Consider the following 22,863-nt stretch of genomic DNA (forward strand, 5'->3'; position numbering starts at 1 on the left):
GCGTGAGCCTTAGATTAGAGTATAACTGCAGTAGATCATTTGATGTGGATTCTGAAAACTGTGGGGATGCCTCTCACCTCTGCTTTTCTAAAATCCCATTCCTCTCCCACCTTCCCCCACTCCCAACCATCTGCCGAATGATTCATTTTTGGTAAAAACCAATTTCATAGAGCGTTTTCCATGACAATGTTTTACTTTTCAAATCATAGTTTAAAAGGAAGCCATGAAAAGGAAATCTTAAAAATGCATCGTATTGCAAAACTCCATGCAGCTTTTGTGGGGTTCTGCACACCTATTTACTTCTGCTCTGCTCAGTTCTCTGGATTGGGTCCATGAGGCTCCAACCTGCCTGGTGATGGTAGAGTTGGAATCTCTTGCAGGAGGCAGTGGTGGAGGTCTTCAGAAGTTTTTGAACTTTACTCACTCTTTTCACTTGTATTTAAGATAAACCTCACTTGGACTTTCTCTTACGCTCTGCTCATCAGCCATCATGATATTTAAATAGTGGAAATAGAAATGGAAGGTAAACATTCAGTTTTGCTACATGAGGAAAGTGAGGAAGGTCAGCCTCCTACCCGATGTGGAGTCTTTCTCGTCAGAGCCAGAAAGGGGGCTTCTGCTACTTCAGTCTTTACAGATTTAGTAACAGATGCAGCTCTCAGACACTCAGCAGGGTTATTCAGGCTGACTGAGTCTGACTTGTGAGATTTTGCCCTTGACTATATGAACTCAGAACCAACTAGCACGTGCAGGTGGTAAGGAGGGCACATGAACAGGAGTAAAAATAACATCCAGATAACTCGGAGAAGTGGTATCACCCCTCCCCATTCATAGGAGAAAAACTGGAGCTTCCCCACCTCTTAGGGCATCATCTCTCCCTGCCCTGATAGAGAAGCTGGAAATAAACCTTGCAGCAGGCCTCCTAGTGTCCATATAATCAGAGTGAAGAATGATGGATGCAGATAAAGAAGGTTGCAATTTATTTAAAATATATGTAAATAAAAGGCATACAAGAAGAATGGTGAGGGAAGAGGAAACCAGGTGAGGGAGTAGAGATCCTGTTTGTTTTATTTTGCTAACTGATGACAGGATAACAGTAGAATCCAGGAATCTGTTGGGGACACTCTGACCTTGGGGGTATAGATTTCATTGATCTAAACCTCTATTCTATCTAGGAAGAAAACCATTTATATGTAGAAAGTTCTTCAGTGAAGAAGGTAGAGTTCAAGGGGGTCAGCCTGTCAGAAATACAAATGATATAATAGGCCATTAGATTTTTCTGTTCTTCTCCAGAACAAAAATCCAAAATATCTTCTACTCTTTAGGTAGAGCAGTTCAACTCCCTGTAGCTCCTTCCACCCACAAATCAGCTCTAGGTCTCTGAAGATTCCTTAACTAGATTTTGTAAATGCAATGTCTGCCCCCACATCTGTTGTGAATATTTGGGGGAGGGTGACTGTAGCCAGTGTGCCTCAAACTTTCAGGTGTACACGTAGCACCTGGGATCCTGTTCACGTGTGTATTTTGATGCAGTAGTTCTGGGTGACTCCTGAGATTCTGCATTTTAAGCACACTCCCAGGTGATGCTGATATTACTGCTGTACTATCTTGAGAACAGTGTAGTAGATGGTACATTTTTAACCACGGCTATCTTGTAGACCAGCTACTGACAAGAGAAAGGGCCTACCGAGATTCACTCTTTGATTCAACATTATTTATATCTCAGGCATAAATCTAATCCTTCATGGTCAGCATATATGATCTTATGAATTATAGCTAGTGAGTATTTAGAATAAACAGGTTAAAGCTTACAAATGCAAATCTTGAGATAGAAAATAAATAGAGCGTGATTCTACTACATAGCAGGTACTCATAGGTGCTGAAAGAATGAATGATATGTGTGCCTATTTTATGTTCACGTGTACAGGGAGCGTGTGCTTGTGAGTGAGAGAGCGGAGAATGTGGGAACGTTTAAAACGTTAAATGAAAACCTGTCAGCCCTCGAATTTAAATATCAAAAAGAGCAAATTAATTAAATGTTATGAAATCAAGTAAAAGACAGCCTAACCAACCAATCCATGTTAACAAACGAATATACACATTTTTTTCAAAGTTCCAACACCCAAGGACTATGTCACAGATCCACATACAGGGATATAGTATGTTTGGATTTTCATATGCTTAGCAATTTGGGAATTTCTATACATTTAAAGTAATGAGGGGCTTCCCTGGTGGTGCAGTGGTTAAGAATCCGCCTGCCAATGCAGGGGACGCAGGTTCGAGCCCTGGTCCGGGAAGATCCCACATGCCACGGAGCAACTAAGCCCGTGTGCCACAACTACTGAGCCTGCGCTCTGGAGCCTCGAGCCACAACTACTGAGCCTGTGTGCCACAACTACTGAAGCCCGCACGCCTAGAGCCTGTGCTCTGCAACAAGAGAAGCCACCGCAATGAGAGGTGCGCACACTGCAACGAAGAGTAGCACCCGCTCACTGCAACTAGAGGAAGACCCAACGCAGCCAAAAAAATTAATAAAAAGTAATGATACTCCCATCAAAACTCATTTTAAGTGACTAGTTTTTTTGTTTGTTTGTTTGTTTGGTTTTCTTTTTTTTTTTTTTTTTTTGGGCTGCGTTGGGTCTTTGTTGCTACGCAGGGGCTTTCTCTAGTTGCGGCGAGCGGGGGCTACTCTTCATTGCGGTGTGCGGGCTTCTCATTGCTGTGGCTTCTCTTGTTGCGGAGCTCGGGCCCTAGCTTTCCTTTAATCATTTTAGTTGCCTTCTGAATGCACAACGATGAAATGGATTGGGTGGCATTCCTGGCAGGAAGATAGAATTATCTGTGACCCGTGTATATTTGAAAATAGACAAAAGCCTCTGTTTCTGATAGGAAAAGCAACATCTTAGCTTTTTATTTCTTTTAGGAGTAATATTTTTTGTTGCAATAGAATACTGTTCATATTAACAGCTCCTAGTGAGAAAGAAGATTGCTGCCTCTTTACTGTTGCTCTGAAACACATTTGGGATGGGGCAGAATGTACCTTAATGGAGTCTATAAATTTATCTAATCAGTGCAGTTGAGTAAACTTGACAGTGAATTCTGTATTTTTAGCCTGACTTATTAAGCAGTCATTGTCAATGTAATTGAGAGGGATTTTATCTTCAAAAACCTTTTCTCTGTCTTTGTTCGTAGGATGATATTCTTCACCTTGACTTCTTTCCCTCTTAGGATTGTCTCAGATGAGGAAAGGGAGCATCAGAGATCAGAGATAAAGAAAGAATGTGGTCCACCAGTGTGACCAATAAGAGATGTTCATTTAGAGACAGTGGGATCTTCTCTTTTTATCTTAAATTGCCTTCCCAAATTTGATGATTTTTTAAAAAAGAACTATTTGCCTAATTACCCTACATATAATTTCCATACATTTTAATATTTTAAATCCCATTAATCTCTATTTTTTTTAGTTTGAGAAAGAATATATAACTGATAATCACTCAGAGAAGCAATGCAACATTTTTTACACTTGACAACTCTAAGGAAGTGATTGCACTTTGGATGTCTGCATTATTATGTTCCTAAAAGCAGAGGGGGTAAATTATCAGAGTTACAGAAGGATTTAATTGTCTGATTTCTGTTAACATCAGTGGAAGTCACATGGATAAATCCTTGAGGAACACGCTGTCCTGAAAATATTGGTCTGGAAAAGGTTTCTATGGAAATGTTCATGTGTTACTTTCATTAATTGGTCTAATTACTCCATTTACAGAAATGGGAATGAGAAGTATTAAGCTGGGATTATGAGAAAGGTTAACACTGTTAGGAGCAATAATAGGAATTATGCTATTTTTAGGTCTGAAAACCTTACAGGTGCCCAAAACAATATAGATGGCCGGGTCCCTCTGTCCCCTAGGAGGTTATGGTAAAAGAATTTATTCAACGTGTTTGAAATAGTTACTTTAACACTTTGCATCTTATGTACCTTTGGTGTTAACATACTCATTTGTTATGCAGTTAAGCACTACGGGGTGGTTAGGATTTCTGCTTTTCTGTGAAGATAGGAAGTAAGACAGATCATAGCATTATCTGTTTTCTTTTTTCTTTTTTTAAAAATCTGTTTCCTTTGTCTTACGCAACAGAAAGTGGAAAGCATAGCTTGTAAGGTGGCAAGAAAAGCATACAAATACATGTGTTTTTGAAAACTCTTAACATCTTTCCTAAGAGAGATATAGTTGTCCTAAGAGAGAATCTGAATGCATTAGAAAAATCCAAAGAACCCAAACTACTTGTTCCAAGGTTTCAGTTACCTGATGGTTTAACCAAAGTAAATTAAGAGAAGTTAGGATGTTTTGTGCCATGTGTAGTCTTGACCCTCCCTTTTTGTGTTCTGCTCTTTTTATGTCTTGTGAATTTGTTGCCAACAATTTCTGCTGTCAGCTGTCACCTAGATCTATGAATGACCTCATTTTTCAGCCCCACTTTTCTTTAGAAACATTTTTTTAATTCGTCAAGGTCTCTATTTCCTCCCCATCCCCAAATCTGTTTTCTTATTTTATTTTCTATCTTTAATTCTTAACTCTACACAGTCTCCCTCCCTCTCTCTCTCCCTCTCTCGTTTGTTTTCCTTTTTCTTTCTCCTTATATTAAATAAGATTTTCACTCCAAACTCTGGGTGCTTGGTGCCTTTCATCTCATGTGTTCATTGTCTGCATTTTCCCCTTTATTTTATTTTTTTTAAAAGTCTTCACTGAATTTGTTACAATATTGCTTCTGCTTTTATGTTTTGGTTTTTTGGCCACCAGGCATGTGGGATCTTACCTCCTCCACCAGGGATTGAACCTGCACCCCCTGCATTGGGAGGCGAAGTCTTAACCACTGGACCGCCAGGGAAGTCTCTTCCCCTTTATTTTAATTTATCAATCTCATTTCCTTCCACCCTACACATCCCTCTCCATTAAGAGATAGGACACTGCATTCTTTCAGAGACATTCAGAATCTAGCATTCAAATGATTAAGAAGAATATTCTAGATTTTCCCAACCTTCTGGAAGCAGAGCATGGAAAGTACTAGGCTAATTTTTGTCCCCGTTGCTGTCCCTAAAGCCAGCATCAAGTTAGCCCTCAGGGTTTGACTCCACTTAGAAATCTGTGGTGATAAAACAGTGAAGAGCATCTTGAATTATGTTATTTTTATCTTGCTTCCCAGATTCCAAGCTGCCATGGTATCTACAGAAAAAATGATTAGGCTGGTATTTAAATTTGTCATTTCCAAGGGGTCTACTATTGCTTAAAATTATTGATTTTTTTTTCTAACTTTGAATTGAAAACAGTGTGCAGATCACTAAATTCAAAGGACACTACCTCCAAGTAAGTAGCCGTGAAATATGTTCCTTTCTTTTTTCCACTGTCTTCAGATGTGACCATTTTCTGTAGGGACACCAATATCAATTCAGCCAAGCCAATCAGCATGGATGTACTTTATTCACGACATCCTAGTTTGCCCCTTCCCTGGACCAGCAGTGCAAGAACAAAATTTTAATCACCCCCTCCAGCTCTGAAATGCCATTGGCCCTTCTGTCCAAACGATGGCACAGGAACATGATAGTTCTGGGTCCAGACAGCAACCGAGGAAGGCTGTGGGATTGTAGGAGCCTCGAAAGTTAATATAATTCTCAAAGAAGCACAGTGGCTCCCATACCCTCTTTAAAGCAGGTGGGGGTCGCATGCTTACATGTAGGGTCACTAGTTCAGTTGTTACAGCCCGATTCCACGGCAGAGGCATTTTTGCACAGCTGTTCATTGGAAGAGCAACGTGCAATAGGCTTCACACTCACGCTTTTGTTCAGATCCCTGAAGAGGCCACAGCCCCACTGCGCGGTTTCATCCAGGTGCACTTCACAGTTGTCAGCCCATCTTCCCTGGCTGTAGCCTGGATTTTGATGCCCTTCCAGGACCGCCACCAATCCCTAATTGGCCGCTGACATCTTCTCCCTGATTGCCACACCATTTCCTTGAAGGCACCTAGAGACTCATTAAAATTGCATTTTTAACGTTTTCTCAGATGCTCTTTCTCTGTCATTTTTTGTTTTTGTTTTTGAAGTAGGTCCAACACCATTGCACTTTTTATGAGCCATTGTGGGTCATAACTGTTTGAGAATAAAAAATAAATGGCAGAAAGAGGAGTTAGAATAGAGCCCCCAAAATGCAAGATACTGCAGTAGAGTACACATTTCAAGAGATTGTAAGAATACGCAGTAGGATATGTCAAACTAGCTCCAAGTGGGTTTGTGCGCATTTCTTTCCCAAGGAAAACAGTTTATAGATAAATATCAGTCTAAGTACTCATCTTTGCATGGATGGTGTTAACCAGACTGTGTGGCATTACATGATAGAGGTCAGAGGGCTTGAGACACTCTTTAGTGAATTCTGATGAACACCTTGATTTCCCCAGTTGAGACCAACCAGATCTATCTTGGAGGAAAGGCTCAGTTTTTACTGGGGAGATGAGTCAAAGAGAACAATCCAAGGACCCAAAAAAAGAGTAAAGCGCCTGCCTAGCTGAAAATTGTGGCAATTTTCAGTCCTAACGTAGAAATTTTTGTCATTTTATTTAGAATATGAAACTTTTTATAAATTGTGAAAACAACACAGTACTTACAGGGAAGGAATTTTTTTTTAAATATAAATTTATTTATTTTTGGCTGCATTGGGTCTTCGTTGCTGCGTGTGGGCTTTCTCTAGTTGCAGTGAGCAGGGGCTACTCTTCGTTGCAGTGCACGGGCTTCTCATTGCTGTGGCTTCTCGTTGCAGAGCACGGGCTCTAGGCGCATGGGCTTCAGTAGTTGTGTCGCATGGGCTTAGTTGCTCCGCGGCATGTGGGATCTTCCCAGACCAGAGCTCGAACCCATGTCTCCTGCATTGGCAGGTGGATTCTTAACCACTGCGCCACCAGGGAAGCCAGGAATTTTTTGAAAGACACAAAAACTCCATGCTAACAGAACAATGATTTTTTTGCCTCTTTTTTTTCCTGCGTTTGAGCTTATATATATGCATGTTACAGGCACATAATCATAGATCATGCCACTTTCTTATTAATACGTTTTTATTCATTGAAAACACATTATTTTATACATGCATGTAAACTGATTCTCATAACAGTTCTGCAAAACTATATTTCTATGCAAAACTGTATTTGCAGGTGACATGCATGTTTAAATAAAAAAATTCAAGACAGTCTACAAAACAGCTACTAGAACTAATAAGTGAGTTTAACAATGTTGCAGAATACAAGGACACAATATAGGAATTAATTGTATTTGTATATACTGGCAGCAAACAGATGGAAAATTTTAAAATGTAATTGTAATAATATGTGGCATAATTTTAATAGCAATAATGAATCACCCTGCTCCCAACCTTGTAGGTCCAACCTTGCCTCAGTCATCCAGGACTACTCAGGAGAACCCCAAACACTCGGAAATATCTCGCACAGTAACAGCAGTTTACAACATGGAATGTTTCCCAGAGCAGCCCTTGCACTCCTTGTTTCCTGTTTAATAAGAAAGTATATGTGGTGGTGGAACAAAAGCTTTCAAATCTCTCATTTATCTATCTTCTTTAACGTCCATATCCCAGGACTATTTCATAACAGACTGTTGTTATTGGCTTCACTTGTTCTCTCCCCAAACAGGGAGGACTCCACAGAAAGTTCAGGGTATTTCTCTGCCTTCTGTCAAGCACTCATGTCTTTTTAATTTCCCATTGTTAAAGCGACAGAATTCAAGGAGCTCATACTCTCTGGGTTGGAGTCTACCTCAAGAGTCTCTGGGAATGTGCCACACAGAGGAGAAGGTTTCCTTGGCAACAGGAATGTGGGGGAAAAAACATGGAAACATTTGCTCCCTCCCTCCTTCCCTGGGGCTCCTCAGCACTGCTGTTTGTCAGGCATAAAAACTACACTTGTCCTCGCTGTCAATTCATTTAACCATTGACCCCACTACCAACCACTTGCTGTATTTTCCCATTCATGAAAATAGTTCATCTGTGAAATGGACACTGTTTCGTTATTGCCTTTAGCTGGTCTTTTCTAGACATCCAAATAGAGAAAGGGAAATTGGGTTTTAAGAAGTGTGTGTGTGTACGAATGTGATTGTCCAAATAAACTGAATTTAAATGACTGGTAGCACTTATTTTTACATTTATTTTCAGTTCTGAAATTTGCATAATAGGCATTTTCCAAACTTTGGCAGGATGTAATGGCATATTTGGTGACTAGTGTGAAAATTAATGTATTAATTTGGCAGAACTTATGACATACTTTCTAGGTATGCTTCTAAATAAGCCCCCAAGAGCTCAAAATGTTTTTCTCCCCCTCTTAAAAATGGCAAGACAAATATAGGCATGTGAATTTATAGATAGGTGAATCTAGGAAGTCCGATTCCAGGGACATCATTCAGCAAGTATGGGAATCAGCTGATGTGATTTTCAGTCCTAAGCTCTCACTATGCCCCAGGAAATCAATAAACCTGTATCAGTCTGGATCCAAAACTCAACCACTTCCTAACCCACTTCATCCCTCTTATCTGTATTTTTTCCTTCCTCAGAACAATGATAGAGAATATGCATATATAGTTGTTGATTTCTAAATTATTCTGCTGCTGAGTTTGTCAGCTATTGAAGGATATTTAGTGTGCTGTAGGCTTTTGCTTCTTTTTCCGGGTAATTGAACCACCTGTTTAACTTGGAACTTAAGGAATTTAAGAGTTTGCCAAGAGATTTAGTGTGTCTTATTCAGAAACAAGTCTTCAGCGCAAGTAGCAAAAATAAGAGGGTTAGTATGTGTGTGTGTGTGTGTGTGTGTGTGTGTGTGTGTGTGAGATAAAGAACTGGCATTTATTTCTCACCCCTCTGGAGGCTGGAAGTCCAAGGTCAGGTTGTTGGCAGGTTGGTTTCTTCTGAAGCCTCTCTCCTTGACTTGCAGAAATCTGTCCATTCTTTCTAAAGTGAAGAATTGAAAAAATATATTAAGTGCAGAAAATCAGTGTGTTTTGCCAAAGAGTTCTTATAATGCTGTCAACAAGCACTAGCACGTTAGATTGTTTCACCCACCACTGGCTAAAATTTACTAGAACAAAAACAGCGATTCTGTGTTGCTTCCCATTTTGAGTTACTCTAATGTTGCAGGAACTACCTTGTACCTTCAGGACCTAGATGACATATACTAAACATCACATTGTACCTGTGTGTGTTTATAAATGGAGATTTAAAACCTAAAAGGGCATGCCAGGTTTATTCAAGAGGCTGTGAAACAGAGAGTAAAAAGACACCAAAAGCTTTCTCTCTTTCTCCGCCCTTTGTTGTTGTTTGTTGTTGGTTGGTGGTGACAGCAACTGACTATAAATTATGTGAGTCAGTAATTCCAGCTTTCAGCATCCCGCAAGCTCTCTTACTGTTCCAGCTCACACTGGTGGCCCTGAGGGTCCGCAGGATTGTCGGGAAGACCGGCTACTTGAATCCTGTAAATTTGCCTGGTGGTGACAGCCAGCACTTGTACAACGACACCTGCCATCTGGCTCTTTCTGCTAGATTTGCAGCAGAAGCCTCTGTAGGGTGGAGGGGATGTGAGAGTCTCCAGGCAAACCAGAACCTCTGTGAAATCACTGCAGATGGCTTTATTTTGGGAACTAACAGGCGTGGAAGTCAAAGCAGGAAGTAGAAAAATAAATCAGCTGGGAGTTTGATGTCTGCTGGTCTTCAAGGGGCTTGAGATAAATTTCATTGATTTATTAGGACAATATTATGTACCTGGAAAAATTTGGAAGCAATTTGAAACTTTAAAGACCCCATCACGGAACTGTGGCTACTATACTCTTCTTCAGGAAAGGTGGTGATGTGATAGAAATTTGCCATTGGAAAAATGCACTCCTAAATCACTGTTTCTCAAGAGATGTCCCATCTGCATTAGGATGGGGAGGGGAGCTTATAAAAAATGCAGATAACTGGATTTTCCTGAATTGTTGACGGCTAGGCACCACCTCTCCCCAAGGAGTACTCTCTTTTTGTAGGGAAGGTGCATTTCTTCAGTCTCTTTAAAGGCTTTTTTTGATTTTAACTAAGTGCAACTGATTCTAATGATCAGACAGATCAGCTTTTCCAAACTGCATTCTCAAGCAATTAATGTGCCATTAATCTTTTTTTTTCTTAACATCTTTATTGGAGTATAATTGCTTTACAATGCTGTGTTAGTTTCTGCTGTATAACAAAGTGAATCAGCTATATGTACACATATATCCCCATATCCCCTCCCTCTTGTGTCTCCCTCCCACCTTCCCTATCCCACCCCTCTAGGTGGTCACAAAGCACCGAGCTGATCTCCCTGTGCTATGCGGCTGCTTCCCACTAGCTATTTTACATTTGGTAGTGTATATATGTCAATGCTACTCTCTCACTTCGTCCCAGCTTACCCTTCCGCCTCCCTGTGTCCCCAAGTCCATTCTCTACGTCTGCGTCTTTATTCCTGTCCTGCCTCTAGGCTCGTCAGAACCTTTTTTTTTTTTTTAGATTCCATATATATGTGTTAGCATACGGTATTTGTTTTTCTCTTTCTGACTTACTTCACTCTGTATGACAGACTCTAGGTCCAACCACTTCACTACAAATAACTCAATTTCGTTTCTTTTTATGTCTGAGTAATATTCTAATGTACATATGTGCCTCATCTTCTTTATCCATTCATCTGTTGATGGGCACTTAGGTTGCTTCCATGTCCTTGTGCCATTAATCTTTAAGAACCACTGCCCTAAAACTAATCTACTTTGAGAATTCCTCTGATGTTTATTTCCTTCTCTATGTTCTAAAGAATCCTTATGGGCAGGAATACCATCAGGTTCAAATTGGCGGCAAATTTCCATCCACATCTCCAAGGATGTCTTTGTTGTCAAGAACACTGTCTGATGCAGCAAATGTTTGCTTTCTCTGTATTTCGGGATGTGTTCAGAGGTGATTAAGACGAAGAGGTGGCAGAGTGGTTAGGGTAGGCAAGGTACATGAAAAATGTGACCAGCATTTTTTGACTGCTTATAAGGCAGAGCTACTTATAAACTACTCACGTGACCTCTGTGCCTTCATGGGTGTTTCTTCTCTATATAGTAACAGGCTACAGTTATACAGTCATCGCTCACAGGAGCCCAGGGACTTTCTATTCAGCATTGTATTGATGCCCATGGAGCTGTCCCATCGAGTCTGTCAGCAAAGTTGGCGTTCTAGTCTGTTTCTAAAGAGCATATTTTAATCTTCTCTGAGGGAAAACTAATCTGAGTGGAATTAAGAACCAATGTGACTTTTTTATTATTAAATGGTGGAAAGTGGGAGCTAAAATATCGTGGATTTCCAGTATGTGGAGACCGGAAAGATTAGCACTACTGCTAATCAGTAGTGCTAACACTACCAACGTCACCAGTGATGTTAATGACCAAAAAGTTTGTTCGGGTGTATCATGAGTTCTGTTTGTACAGGTTTAATTTCCAGGTGGTTTTGTAATCAGGCATTTATTTATTCAGCAAATGTTTATTGAGCCCCTAATAGGACCAGGCAGGAATCCAGTGATATCTGGAGACACAGACCTGGTGTCATCTCACACTGAGGCCATTTGCACCACCCACCCACGAATCTTCTCAAATCTGTTGTGATTTTACAACATGTTTAAATAACAAAGAGCTTCTTCCAAACACAGAGCCCTCAACATCAAAATCAAAAACTATGATACCTGCACACACACAGAGACACACTCACATACCACACATACACGCATATGGAATATATCATTATTCTTACACATAAATTCTTACACATAAATTTTTTTCCAAAAATCAGTTGTTATTCCTTCACATATATTTTAAACTAAAATTACAGAGAATCAACTAGATGCCAGTATAAAATAAAAATTAAAATAAACGAATAAATAAAATTACAGAGATACTCTGTCATGGAAAATATTCTTATTTGTGTTGATAGCCAAGGTAGACTATACTTTGAACACTGTAAAAAATGATATTTGTGATGCTAATAAGGAGATGCTGATACTTTTTCTCAGTGTTTACTTATTTACTCTTTCACATTCAGTGTTGGCAACAGGCACTGCCTATGTGCACATATGTGATACTATTCACATGTGACACACAGGTGTGATACTATTCAGTTATTAGTATATTTGAACCATCAGTCTGAGACTTTCAGCTCCTCATATATGTTCTCTCATCATAATATCTACTTACTTCTGATAAATAGTAGATTCATGAAGGCTGAAGGGCTGGGGAAAGAAAGCATCCTTGACCTCTTACTGACAGTTGAGACCAATCGTGTCAATATAAACCTCACATAGCAGGCACACAATCAGTATTTTTTGAATGAATGAACAGATGGCAACATTTTCTAAAACAATAAGACCAAACGGTGAAGATGGTTCTAAGTGTCTAATTTAACCCCAATTTAAAGACCTGCATATGTTGAGGTTTTGTGAAGTCTTAATTCAGCATTGTATTGATGGCCAGAAGTTCAGAACCAGAACTGGCCTCTGGAGCCAAGAAAACTATAAAGCACCATCATTTCCCAGGATCACTTGGTTCTAGTGGGGAGGGGTCATTTCCCCTCTGTCCCTCAAGGACTTCTTTTACTAAATGTTATAGATTCTAATGCTTAGACAGACCAGGTTCTCTGAAATATCTTTGAAATAACCACTGGAGAAGTGAATCAGAGGCCTCAGTAGCAGACACAAATATAGAGCCAAACAATTAGATGTGGTAGAGAAAAACCCCAGGGACGTAATTCTAAGGTTAGTGGTGCTGCATGTCTTTTTAAGGCTGTGATTACACAGCTAGGGGTGGGGAAACCTATCAAAAGTTCTCTAATATAATTAACTGACATCCTTTGGTTGTATTAACGTCCCGGTGATTCTGATTGAGTTCTCCCACTTGCATCATTCCCGCCCCTTGTAACCAGGACCTTAGTGGAAGGTGGGATGCTGGCATAGCCTCAAGACAACTCATGAGAGAGTCAGCACCATAGTGTGACTTGAAATCCCGTGGAGGAGATCCTGCCCCGCACTGCTGGTCGTACATGTGGTAAAGTTCTTTAGAAGTCTTGATGTACGTGTGGCGTCCACCTGCCTCTCATTGACATGCCACGTGAAGGGGGAGGAGGTGGGTAATGGCTGCCTCCCCCCCCGTGCTTTTCCATCTGTTGAAGGAAGAGAGCTATTTCCTAATCCCAAAATGGTAACCCAGCAGTTCTAACTTGGCAATCACAAGTCCTTAGGGATCACCCTAAAATCTAATACGTTTTACAGAAGTGAATATAGCGTATTGATCTTGAGTTTGAAGTCATAACTGACATCAGTGGCAATGTAGAGGCCTAGGTAGGGGCAACCCCCAGTCCAAGTATAGAAATCATGTGCTGAGTGGTATCCTTTCCAAATCTCTCACCACCTTCTAATATTTGTGGAAACATGCAGAAATCGTTCATCAACAGTAAAATTTTGTGAATAACTATTGTGTAGTCCGAATAGGATTTTCAGAAGGGGTTAAATTGCTACAGATGACTAAAATAAAAAGATACATTTTTTTTTTAAAATTAACTTGTTTTAGGCAATTAAATGTTAGTGTCTATTCTTGTCCCATGAAAGACTGTGGTGGCTCTTTTAACCTTTATTGGTAAGCTAAAAAAAATAAGGTTGATGAGAAAGAATAGTTTCAGTCCCTGTGAAACCTCTTAGGCATACTTGTCAAGAAAAGTTAGAGCTGTTTTACGTGCATACTTTTGCATGATAAATAAGAGCATTTTTAGGAATGTTTATTTGTAATATTGTGGCTTTGATTTTAAAAGCTGATGCACTAGAAATGTAACAGTCATAACCAACGTACAGTAGTGTGGCAACAGATTCTAGCAGTTTTTTTCCTCCATGTATTCTGTTTTGTTTTCTCTTCCAGGGCTGATATACGCCCCCGGTTTTCTAGGTTAAATGTGGTTCTTTTGGTGCTTTCCTCCATGCATCCTTTGGGGAGGTAGCAATGCAGGACACAGTGGGTAGCTTTCCAACATGCATCCTTTGGGGAGGTAGCAATGCAGGCCACAGTGGGTAGAAGTCAAAAATTGATCTCAGAAAGTGTCACACCTTCATCCCTAATTCCAGGTGACTGTCTCAAGCACAGTTTTCTTTGGTCACAAAAGAGGTCAGTAGGAACACAGAATTACTGGGCAAAAAAGGGACCTTAGATAACGTTTGGGGTTGCGGGGGGGGGGGGCTTTAGTTTTCTGTTTGCATATACATGGATTTTGGTTTTCTAAATGGTTGCAGAGAGACAAATGTAAGTCTACCACTTTTACTAAAATATTACAGTTCTCTTGTTTGTATGTGAAAGGTTGAAATCCATATACATATATACATAGGTATACAGAGTCTAGAGTGGATTTTTTTAACTACTTATTGAGTTATGGCAAGGAGTTTAACACTCATTATTTCCAAAACCTCTTCACTTCTCAGGATCTGAAGTAATTCTCTTTGTTCTGTTGGCTGAATACAAAGCCACAGCATCAGAATTAAAATCATGAGAAATGCATCATTGTCTCACGTATGTACTATTGGTGAAGGGCAAGGAAAATTCTGCTTAGGTGAGTTAAAAAAAGAAAAGAAAAGAAAATTATCCTTTTAAGCCATTGAACTAAAATTTTGGATAGAAATTTTGCAGAAGTAATTTCACTTTCCCACCTGGCAAAACAATATATACACTGAACATAGCATTGTTCTCACCCTAAATATCCCAGGACTACACTTCTTTTTGCTGATTTTTGTCTGTCAAAATGTCACATTCTGAGCAGGATTGCCTCGGCCCCATTTTTTTTTTCTTCTACTCTGACCTGGGTTGAGAGAGTGGTAACAAGGCTTGTTAGAGACATGTCTGAGATTGATTCTGAGTGATAGCTAAGAGCTTAGCTAAGAATGAAAAGCCTGGGGTTTAGTACAGAAATGCTGTAACAAGTAGTTAACTGGGTCCACTCTTTTGCCCTGGGTCCTTCCGTTTATTGCCTAAGTGAAGCATCAGTGCACTGAAAATCAATCACCAATCCTTCTTGTCAGTTAGGCATAGCTGGGATGCAATTTTGCATGCTTTCTTGACAAGGAACAAAGCTCAGCCATTCCAAGAAACAAAGAGGTGACATGAAAATGTAAATGAAAGTAAAGTGCTTTCAATGCTTACTCAATTAATTGAGTGTTAATTAGTTTCCTCCTACTGAGATCAAAAATGGGAAGGATGGAAAAGATAAAAATTAGTCCTTTAAAACAGATCAGTCTAAATAATTGTTACACATAAATTATTTGTCCTATATAATGGAATGGTTAGAAATAAGAAGTTAGATTACCTGGCTTCAAATCTCTGCCATTTATAGCTGTGTGACCTTGGACAAATTAACCATTCTGCCTTGGTGTTCTCATCTGTAAAGTGAAGGGAATCCTAGCACTAGTTCATCAATCATTAACGCAGTAATGAGAGGAGATTGCTTAAATTGTGGGAACTAAGTGCTTGATACACAGATCACAGTGACTGATGAGTCATGTAGCTCTGGGTACCTCATTGAGCCTGTGGAAGAAATGGGCACTGATTCTGAAGACTTTCTGTCCTAAGGTACCTCTTTTCTATGTAGGGGGAATATCTAATATCCAGTGCAGTGAAATGTTCCACTCAGTGATCTTCCATTAGGAATTTAGCTTTCTAGATTTTAAATGCTTGTCACACAGCTGGAGTCATGTTTTCATTCTTTAAAGAGGAAACTGGGCATTTTGGATTCTTTGGTAAAATATAGGTACATGGCTCTGCCAAGTTTAATTCTGGAATCAACTGCTAAATCCCCACCAGTTATAGTTTTAATGGCACACAGTCCTAAGCTAATGTTGAATGCAGCATGGGGGTGCTTTACTGATAAAAAACAAGAGAAGCTTCGTTATTACAAAACAAAAACACTCTCACAAAATAAAACAGTGAGGCACTAATTTGTTTCTTTGCCCACCTTAGATGCCACTGTATATGAGAGATTATCATGGAAAACACATCTTGCTATAATTTGGAGCCTTTAGGCGTTTGATGTGCCAATTGCCTTCACTTGGATCTGGTCTGTAATTTATCATTGGAGTGTCCTACCTTGCTCAAATGCACCCTTTGTGGGCAGAGGCAAAGCTAATATACTTTCCAAGTGTATTTGAATTGCTTCAATAAATCACAGCTGCCATTGTAAGCAGCTTTATCATTTGCCAGAACAATAAGTTATCTTCATGCTTTATAGATGCAGTGCTCTCCAAGACTTTTATTTGTGTAAATTGTAATGCATCATAACCCATTTCCTACAATGAAATTAGGAAGCCACATATATATATATGGTTTTTTTTAAGATGCAAGGAAATAGTCCAAGGAACTCGTTTAGGCTCACCAAGAAATGGGGAGATTTTTATCCTGCTTAATTTATAGTAGCAATTTATTTCTTTATTATTACTATAATGATGTGGGCATTAAATGCTTGCAATTGGGGTTAAACTTCATTTAGCTCTTTACTGCTCCAGTGTCTCAGTAAAACCAGTCCTCAAAGAAATAGGACTGAGCACAAATGGTTCCCATTGGATCAGCCAGGCACAAGTTGGAGAAACCTGCTGTTTCATAAATATTTGTTTCTATTGACAGCTCTATTAGCAGTCATTCCAATAAATCAGGCTGCAGAGTCAAATTTTTGCCCATAGTGATCTCTGGGACTGACTTCCAGTTTCCTCTTTATTTCACGATGACCAAACCCGAATTCAAACCTGATTTGAACCCGTTAGACTCCTGAGAGGGAAATGTATTACATAACAATATTATGTCTGAAGATCCCAATGAGGAAAACATAACCTAATTTTAATACTATTTCAGGACTCTAATCAACATGATGAACAATAAAATGTGCTCTTTTTTATTGGCTTGACTGAATAACTGCTAAATATTTATAAACTAATTTGCCATCACTTCTTCTATGATAAGAAAATACTTTTGTTCATAATTGCCTCAGTAGCTCACTCCAAGCAGAGAAAACAATGTTTGTCAAGAAGCCAGGTTTCATAATTAGAAACTAATTTATTTGTTTCAAAGCCAAGTGTTTTCCCATGCATATTACAATATTTGGATTAGCTTTAATTTTTTCTGTCTTTATTACCAAGAGGGGACTTATACATCCTGCCATGGAATTTTAGATTTTTCCATCCATCTCTTGAGTTTACAACGCTGTTTATTTTTATATCAAACTGCCCATTAGCTATAATTAAGAGCGTCATAAACCCCTCCTTTTTGCGTGATTACAGGATCTTGAAACCAGTGTTTTCCAACCTATCAGTAGTGGTCCCATCCTGCCCCTTAAGCAGAACTCCATGCTCACCAATTCTCGATCATCAGTGTCCAAGTCAGCGTCAGTTCCCCCAACATCAGCAGTTTATTCAGGATGCATCCCCATGACTCTCATCTTCTCATTACTTCCATTCCCTTACATGGTTTCTGGCTCCACCAGCCACCTCCTTAACTTTCTGATGCCAAACCCAGGCAAACCCACCCCAGCTCCAGGCTCATACCCTGCTAGATGACTATGCATTCCTGTGTGCATGGGGCGGGGGCGGCGGTGGGGGTAAAGGATGGGGAGGATGGAGGTAGAGATGGGACTCATATTTAAGCAGGTAGAGCTTTGCCTCTCTCCTTCCTATTCTTTTTTCCCAGGCCCTCACCACATTGCCTTCTTTCTTTTTATTTTTTTTTTGAAATTTTGAATTTTATTTTATTTTTTTAATACATCAGGTTCTTATTAGTTATCCATTTTATACATATTAGTGTGTATATGTCAATCCCAATCTCCCAATTCATACCACCACCACCAACAACCCCTGCCACTTTCCCCCCTTGGTATCCATACATTTGTTCTCTACATCTGTGTCTCAATTTCTGCCCTGCAAACCAGTTCATCTGTACCATTTTTCTAGATTCCACATATATGCGTTAATATACGATATTTGTTTTTCTCTTTCTGACTTACTTCACTCTGTATGACAGTCTCTAGATCCATCCATGTCTCTACAAATGACCCAATATCATTCCTTTTTATGGCTGAGTAATATTCCATTGTATATATGTACCACATCTTCTTTATCCATTCGTCTGTCGATGGGCATTTAGGTTGCTTCCATGACCTGGCTATTGTAAATAGTGCTGCAGTGAACATTGGGGTGCATGTGTCTTTGTGAATTACGGTTTTCTCTGGGTATATATGCCCAGTAGTGGGATTGCTGGGTCATATGGTAATTCTATTTTTAGATTTTTAAGGAACCTCCATACTGTTCTCCATAGTGGCTGTATCAATTTACATTCCCACCAACAGTGCAAGAGGGTTCCCTTTTCTCCACACCCTCTCCAGCATTTGTTGTTTGTAGATTTTCTGATGATGGCCATTCTGACTGGTGGGAGGTGATACCTCACTGTAGTTTTGATTTGCATTTCTCTAATAATTAGTGATATTGAGCAGCTTTTCATGTGCTTCTTGGCCATCTGTATGTCTTCTTTGGAGAAATGTCTATTTAGGTCTTCTGCCCATTTTTGGATTGGGTTGTTTGTTTAATATTGAGCTGCATGAGCTGTTTATATATTTTGGAGATGAATCCTTTGGCAGTTGGTTCATTTGCAAATATTTTCTCCCATTCTGAGGGTTATCTTTTCGTCTTGTTTGTAGTTTCCTTTGCTTCACAAAAGCTTTTAAGTTTCAATAGGACCCATTTGTTTATTTTTGTTTTTATTTCCATTACTCTAGGAGGTGGATCAAAAAAGATCTTGCTGTGATTTATGTCAAAGAGTGTTCTTCCTATGTTTTCCTCTAAGAGATTTATAGTGTCCAGTCTTATATTTAGGTCTCTAATCCATTTTGAGTTTATTTTTGTGTATGGTGTTAGGGAGTATTCTAATTTCATTCTTTTACATGTAGCTGTCCAGTTTTCCCAGCACCACTTATTGAAGAGACTGTCTTTTCTCCATTGTATATCTTTGCCTCCTTTGTCATAGATTAGTTGACCATAGGTGCGTGGGTTAATCTCTGGGCTTTCTATCTTGTTCCATTGATCTATGTTTCTGTTTTTGTGCCAGTACCATACTGTCTTGATTACTGTAGCTTTGTAGTATAGTCTGAAGTCAGGGAGTCTGATTCCTCCAGCTCTGTTTTTTTCCCTCAAGACTGCTTGGGCTATTCGGGGTCATTTGAGTCTCCATACAAATTTTAAGATTTTTTGTTCTAGTTCTGTAAAAATTGCCATTGGTGATTTGATAGGGATTGCATTGAATCTGTAGATTGCTTTGGGTAGTATAGTCATTTTCACAATATTGATTCTTCCAATCCAAGAACATGGTATATCTCTCCATCTGTTGATATCATCTTTAATTTCTTTCATCAGTGTCTTATAGTTTTCTGCATACAGGTCTTTTGTCTCCCTAGGTAGGTTTATTCCTAGGTATTTTATTCTTTTTGTTGCAGTGGTAAATGGGAGTGTTTCCTTAACTTCTCTTTCAGATTTTTCACCATTAGTGTATAGGAATGCAAGAGATTTCTGTGCATTAATTTTGTATCCTGCAACTTTACCAGATTCATTGATTAGCTCTAGTAGTTTTCTGGTGGCATCTTTAGGATTCTCTATGTATAGTATCATGTCATCTGCAAACAGTGCCAGTTTTACTTCTTCTTTTCCGATTTGGATTCCTTTTATTTCTTTTTGTTCTCTGATTGCTGTGGCTAAAACTTCCAAAACTCTGTTGAATAATAGGAGTGAGAGTGGACATCATTGTCTCGTTCCTGATCTTAGAGGAAATGGTTTCAGTTTTTCACCATTGAGAATGATGTTTCCTGTGGGTTTCTCGTATATGGCCTTTATTATATTGAGGTAGGTTCCCTCTGTGCCCACTTTCTGGAGAGTTCTTATCATAAATGGGTGTTGAATTTTGTCAAAAGCTTTTTCTGCATCTATTGAGATGATCATATGGTTTTTATTATTCAATTTGTTAATATGGTGTATCACATTGATTGTTTTGCAAATATTGAAGAATTCTTGTGTCCCTGGGATAAATCCCACTTGACCATGGTGTATGATCCTTTTAATGTGTTGTTGGATTCTGTTTGCTAGTATTTTGTTGAGGATTTTTGCATCTATATTCATCAGTGATATTGGTCTGTAATTTTTTTTTTTGTAGTATCTGTGTCTGGTTTTGGTATCAGGGTGATGGTGGCCTCATAGAATGAGTTTGGGAGTGTTCCTTCCTCTGCAATTTTTTGGAAGAGTTTGAGAAGGATGGGTGTTAGCTCTTCTCTAAATGTTTGTTAGAATTCACCTGTGAAGCCATCTGGTCCTGGACTTTTGTTTGTTGGAAGATTTTCAATCACAGTTTCAATTTCATTATTTGTGATTGGTCTGTTCATATTTTCTATTTCTTTCTGGTTCAGTCTTGGAAGGTTATACCTTTCTAAGAATTTGTCCATTTCTTCCAGGTTGTCCATTTTATTGGCATAGAGTTGCTTGTAGTAGTCTCTTAGGATGCTTTGTATTTCTGCGATGTCTGTTGTAACTTCTCCTTTTTCATTTCTAATTTTATGATTTGAGTCCTCTCCCTCTTTTTCTTGATGAGTCTGGCGAATGGTTTATCAATTTTGTTTACCTTCTTAAAGAACCAGCTTTTAGTTTTATTGATCTTTGCTACTGTTTTCTTTGTTTCTATTTCATATCTCTGATCTTTATGATTTCTTTCCTTCTGCTAACTTTGGGTTTTGTTTGTTCTTCTTTCTCTAGTTCCTTTAGGTGTAAGGTTAGATTGTTTATTTGAGATTTTTCTTGTTTCTTAAGGTAGGCTTGTATTGCTATAAACTTCTCTCTTAGAACTGCTTTTGCGGCATCCCACAGGTTTAGGATCGTCCTGTTTTCGTTGTCATTTGTCTCTAGGTATTTTTTGATTTCCTCTTTGATTTCTTCAGTGATCTCTTGGTTATTTACTAATGTATTGTTTAGCCTCCATGTGTGTGTTTTTTTTATTTCTTTCCTGTAATTGATTTTTAATTTCATAGCGTTGTGGTCAGAAAAGATGCTTGATATGATTTCAGTTTTCTTAAATTTACTGAGGCTGGATTTGTGACCCAAGATGTGATCTATCCTGGAGAATGTTCCATGCACACTTGAGAAGAAAGTGTAATCTGCTGTTTTTGGATGAAATGTCCTATAAATATCAATTAAATCTATCTGGTCTGTTGTGTCATTTAAAGCTTGTGTTTCCTTATTAATTTTCTGTTTGGGTGATCTGTCCATTGGTGTAAGTGAGGTGTTAAAATCCCCCACTATTATTGTATTACTGTCGATTTCCTCTTTTATAGCTGTCAGCAGTTGCCTTAGGTATTGAGGTGCTCCTGTGTTGGGTGCATATATATTTATAATTGTTATATTTTCTTCTTGGATTGATCCCTTGATCATTATGTAGTGTCCTTCCTTGTCTCTTGTAACATTCTTTATTTTAAAGTCTATTTTATCTGATATGAGTATTGCTACTCCAGCTTACTTTTGATTTCCATTTGCATGGAATATCTTTTTTCCATCCCCTCACTTTCAGTCTGTATGTGTCCCTAGGTCTGAAGTGGGTCTCTTGTAGACAGCATATATATGGGTCTTGTTTTTGTATCCATTCAGTGAGCCCATGTCTTTTGGTTGGAGCATTTAATCCATTCACGTTTAAGGTAATTTTCAATATGTATGTTCCTATTACCATTTTCTTCATTGTAATGGGTTTGTTTTTGTAGGTCCTTTTCTTCTCTTGTGTTTCCCACTTAGAGAAGTTCCTTTAGCATTTGTTGTAGAGCTGGTCTGGTGTTGCTGAATTCTCTTAGCTTTTGCTTGTCTGTAAAGCTTTTGATTTCTCCATCGAATCTGAATGAGATCCTTGCCGGGTAGAGTAATCTTGGTTGTAGGTTCTTCCCTTTCATCACTTTAAATATGTCATGCCACTCCCTTCTGGCTTGTAGAGTTTCTGCTGAGAAATCAGCTGTTAACCTTATGGGAGTTCCCTTGTATGTTTTTTGTCATTTTTTCCCTTCTTGCTTTCAATAATTTTTCTTGTCTTTAATTTTTGTCAGTTTGATTACTATGTGTCTTGGCATGTTTCTCCTTGGGTTTATCCTACCTGGGACTCTCTGTGCTTCCTGGACTTGGGTGGCTATTTCCTTTCCCATGTTAGGGAATTTTTCGACTATAATCTCTTCAAATATTTTCTCAGGTCCTTTCTCTCTCTCTTCTCCTTCTGGGACCCCTATAATGCAAATGTTGTTGCGTTTAATGTTGTCCCAGAGGTCTCTTATGCTGTCTTCATTTCTTTTCATTCTTTTTTCTTTATTCTGTTCCACGGCAGTGAATTCCACCATTCCGTCTTCCAGGTCACTTATCCATTCTGCTTCAGGTATTCTGCTATTAATTCCTTCTAGTGTAGTTTTCATTTCAGTTATTGTATTGCTCATCTCTGTGTGTTTGTTCTTTAATTCTTCTAGGTCATTGTTAAACATTTCTTTCATCTTCTCAATCTTTGCCTCCATTCTTTTTCCGAGGTCCTGGATCTTCACTATCATTATTCTGAATTCTTTTTCTGGAAGGTTACCTATCTCCACTTCATTTAGTTGTTTTTCTGGGGTTTTATCTTGTTCCTTCATCTGGTACATAGCCCTGTGCCTTTTCATCTTGTCTATCTTTCTGTGAATGTGGTTTTTGTTCCACAGGCTGCAGGATTGTAGTTCCTCTTGCTTC

At 38.9% G+C, this 22,863-nt stretch overlaps 2 protein-coding genes across 30 annotated transcripts in view; one reads left to right on the forward strand and one right to left on the reverse strand.

Annotated features, from left to right (window-relative positions):
• Nucleotides 1–22,863, forward strand: part of ARPP21 (cAMP regulated phosphoprotein 21) — a 167,171-nt gene that overhangs the window by 113,078 nt on the left and 31,230 nt on the right. The gene's annotated exons all lie outside the window — the stretch shown is intronic.
• LOC309637379 (uncharacterized protein) overlaps nucleotides 1–22,863 on the reverse strand; it is a 194,223-nt gene that overhangs the window by 37,385 nt on the left and 133,975 nt on the right. The window contains exons 2-3 of one of the 3 annotated variants that reach the window (XM_082411877.1): nucleotides 8,900–8,989; nucleotides 7,122–7,545 (exon numbers count right to left, since the gene is read on the reverse strand). In XM_082411877.1, coding sequence (XP_082268003.1) covers nucleotides 7,437–7,545; nucleotides 8,900–8,989 — 199 coding nt within the window. In that variant the 3' untranslated portion in view covers nucleotides 7,122–7,436. Of the gene's footprint in view, nucleotides 1–7,121; nucleotides 7,546–8,899; nucleotides 8,994–22,863 lie in introns of those variants that run through there. The other 2 variants (XM_082411878.1, XM_082411876.1) reach the window with 2 other exon arrangements.

The sequence above is a fragment of the Balaenoptera physalus genome (genome assembly GCF_965194825.1).
Source record: "Balaenoptera physalus genome assembly, chromosome: 11".
NCBI lineage: Eukaryota > Metazoa > Chordata > Mammalia > Artiodactyla > Balaenopteridae > Balaenoptera > Balaenoptera physalus.